The 3964-nt window shown below is 38.7% G+C and overlaps 1 protein-coding gene across 1 annotated transcript in view; it reads right to left on the bottom strand.

Moving 5' to 3' along the window:
• Positions 1-3964, bottom strand: part of sgcg (sarcoglycan, gamma) — a 16983-nt gene that overhangs the window by 7992 nt on the left and 5027 nt on the right. Inside the window, exons 4-5 of the mRNA XM_046074647.1 lie at positions 3096-3297; positions 2393-2497 (exon numbers count right to left, since the gene is read on the bottom strand). Coding sequence (XP_045930603.1) covers positions 2393-2497; positions 3096-3290 — 300 coding nt within the window. The 5' untranslated portion in view covers positions 3291-3297. The remainder of the gene's footprint in view (positions 1-2392; positions 2498-3095; positions 3298-3964) is intronic.

Genomic DNA, 3964 nt, shown 5'->3' with positions numbered 1-3964 from the left:
TCTCTCGCCCGTCTCCAGATGGTGCAAAACGCTGCAGCTCGTCTTCTAATGTGAACACGTAAATATGAACACATCTCCCCAGTTCTACGCTCACTCCATTGACTACCCATTCAATTTAGGATCGATTTTAAACTTCTTTTACTGACTTTTAAATCCTTGAATGGCCTTGCCCCCCCTTATTTATCTGAGCTGCTTCATCTTTCTCCTGAGAGTGCCTAAAACCCGTGGCAAACTTAAAGGGGACCGTACTTTTGCGATGGCAGCTCCGAAATTGTGGAATGCCCTTCCTCTTACCATTAGACCGGCTTCCTCAATGTCTGATTTTAAAACTTGTCTTAATACCCATCTCTTCCATCTGGATTTTGACCTTTGAGGATGACACTTGGAGGAACTCATTTGTTAGTGTTTTAACGGTATACATTATATGAATGTGATAACCTGTAAATTGATGTTTGCTTCTTTTTTTTTTTTTATCTCTGTACAGCACTTTGTGCAACTTTGTGATTGCTGTTAAAGTGCTCTATAAATAAATTTTGATTGATTGATTGTCCTCAAAAGACTTCAGGCTTGACTCGGACTCGAGGTGCGGGACTTGAGACTTGACTTGGACTCTAGCTCAAAGACATAAGCATGTCTGGTAGACATACATATTACCATCTACAACTGCAGACTTGTATTATTGAAAGGACCGTTTATTAATTATTTAACATTTATAAGTGTACTGCTGGAGAAGGATATACACCAACCAGAGACAGATGTTTCACAACCTGATTTTTTGTTATTTGGAGAAAACTGTGATATTAAGATGCAGTTTCTTATTTGCATATTATTTCCCCTCCCACATTTAGCTTTTAAACACAATGGATTATATATGGTATGATTGAACTATTAAATTATTATTTTAAAATGTCAAGATTACAGGGTGGACCACCACATGACGGGTCGGACACAAAGCAGAACACGCAAAGCATGACAAAATATAAAAGTGAACCATTTATTCAACTTTAAAATTCTATAAACTATAATATCACAATTCTATAAATTTCAAAATTAACTGCAAATGAATGATATATCCAGCCTATCACGTACATGTGCACCAGTTTCAGTTGGACATGCCTAACCCTAAGTGGTCGTCAAGGTGGACATTTTGAGCTTCAGTTTTTTATTTTACACTGACAGGGTTACATTACATGTTAAACTTTGGCAAAACAAGTCAGCAACCTGTCAACAACAACTTAAAAATATTATGATTTGACTATATATTACTCTCTGAAACTGAATGAGCAATGGATGGGACATAGCAAAATATTACGCATTCTCTTATACAAACCCCGCCTCCAAAATAAAATCTAGAAAACGTATCTATAGAGCCAAGAAATGCTTTTTTATGAATATAAAAACTTAAGCCTAATGTAACCAAAACTACCATAGTGATTCTATGTTAAGTTAACATGGCAAATACATTTTTTTATATAAGAGACACCAAAAGGCACCATACAGTGATATTGACCCAAATGATTTATTAAGCAGTAGTAAAACCATTAGTTACAGCTTACACACTTTTTGTGAATGGTGCCTTATTAGAAAGTTGTACAGATTTTAGCAGAAGGTATGACACCTGGTAATTTGGTGAGACATGACAGAAACGCAAACGTTCAGAAAATGTTTAAATGAGGTAGCCTTAGCAATAAATTAACACTGTTCCTTTGCAGCTGTAAGAAAGATTTATCCAAGAAATAACTTTCATGTCGAAGCAAAGCGGTGGCTCACTAAATCCTGAATCTAATTAGAAATCTATAGAATACATTAGAGAAAGTGTCCATCCATAAATGAGGAATACATTGCCTTTTTAATGAGGCACATAACTAAGAAAGAATGCAAAAAAAAAATTGCTGCTATGAGCAAGAAAAGCCATAACATGTAAACAACTGCAACAAAGTGTTCCCATCTGCTGCTAGCAGGCTGGCCATAAACTACTTTCCACCACAAATATCCCTGAGGTTAATGGGGAGCTCTCTGCACCACCACGTGCACTGTGTGGGACTGCCAAATCCAGTTTGTTCTGACACATCTCCCAAAAAAAGAAATATGCAATTCACTCGCTACAGCTGGATAAAAACTGCTCAAGTTTCTGCAAGGGATTAGATTTAGATGATAACATGACATGTAGTCAGCACAGATCCAACTCACAATCAAGTCTGGTAAACAGTGAGATGAAATAATGGCAACGCTGTCAGTTACCTTAGCTGAGCAAACAGTAGTTTGAGTGTTAGCTTGAGAGAAGACAGAAGAGGGAGGAAAGCAGAAGTTAGAGGGAGGAAAAGAGGGATAGCAAAGTGAAGAAGAATGTGGGGAGAGACGCAGGAAAAGTGTGTGTTCCTGATTATCTTACTTCTCTGGAGTGGATCTCCTCAGTGTAGACGGGGAAAAGAAACTCGGACTCGCCCTCCTCCAGTTTGACCCCGTCTGAGTTTACTTGTAGGTGTCCCATCCCTTCCTACAACAAAAGGAAGACATGTGCATTCAGATGAAAACACAGCAAGGCAGATTTAAGAGGGAAATCTCAATCTGCAAGTGAAGCTGAATAATTAACTGTAAATCCACTGGATGGTTTTATCTGCAAGGTATGAATCCAAAACGTGGCAGGTTAAGGTTCACAGGTTTCCAAGTCTGAAACACACTTAGCAATGTTCCCTGTAGGACTTAAGGCCATCTGAGAATAAACCAGCCAGCTGCTTTAGCTGTGCAGGCACTTCACACAACAGTGCGTGTGTATGTGTGTGTAGATTTGTCCCCTTTTCTGCATCTGCATAAATCCACAGTTGCCATCTGGACTTGAGACAAAAGGCTGACAAGACTCATATAAACAAATAAATTATCCTGTTTAGACAGCAAAGTATAACTTAATGATGGATATTAGTATTACCTGTGTAGTTATCAGTGGTACTAGGTCAATGTGGAAGTTATTAGGAACAAGGAAGTGACACTGATAAGTCATGCTGAAGATATAAAGAAAAGCATAGAACCTGGGGAAAGAAAGGAGTTGAAAACTATCCCAGCTGAAAATACAAACTGCCAAGGTGAGTCATCCATACCGTGTTGAACCACATCACCCTGAGGATCCAGATGGTGAGGGCAAAGTTGACTACCAGGATGATGATGAGCAGCAGGATGAACAGGTAGAGGCAGCGCTTCCTCCAGCCATAGATGCCGATGTTGTAGACGTGGTCGGGCACCGGCCTGGGCACGCTGCTGCCCTGGGTGGTGGTGACATACTGCTCCCGCACCATCTGCAGGCTGGGCAAAACACACAAAGACAGGTACAGAAACAGATGTTAAAGAGACAAAAACAAAAACACATACAGAGATTACTCTTCTCTGCTGTTACACAGAGAATTATTTTGACAAAACCAATAACATATTTAAATCTGCAATAACTGTTTTTTTTTGTTGGCCACTTGGAAGCAATTATGAATGCAACGCTGTTGCCTATTTACACATCCAGCAGTTACGGAGCAACATTAATATTCATTTGGAGTCGTGTTTCTGGCCACCTGACAGATATAATTTCAGCATTCACTCTCTTCTCTCTATTCTATATCCATTTTTGTTCTCCACCAACTCCTGAGGGAAATATCTAGCTCTTTAGCTGCTAAATGCTCCACTATGTTTACCAGCTAGTTGCCAACTCTGTCTGCCTGCTGTTTGGAGCTGGGCAGGTAGTGGACTGTGAGTTTTTAGAATTTACTTGATGAAAATATCTGTCTGCCAGTTGAAACTGACACACACACACACACATATATACACATACATATATATATATATATATATATACATACACACACACACATATATATATATATATACACATACACACACACACACATATATATATATATACATACACACACACACACATATATATATATATACATACACACACACACACACACATATATATATA

The sequence above is a fragment of the Micropterus dolomieu genome, linkage group LG17 (genome assembly GCF_021292245.1).
Source record: "Micropterus dolomieu isolate WLL.071019.BEF.003 ecotype Adirondacks linkage group LG17, ASM2129224v1, whole genome shotgun sequence".
Taxonomy (NCBI): Eukaryota; Metazoa; Chordata; class Actinopteri; order Centrarchiformes; family Centrarchidae; genus Micropterus; species Micropterus dolomieu.
The sequence above is the reverse complement of the archived record's forward strand: the minus strand, read 5'-3'. Positions and strand labels throughout refer to the sequence as shown.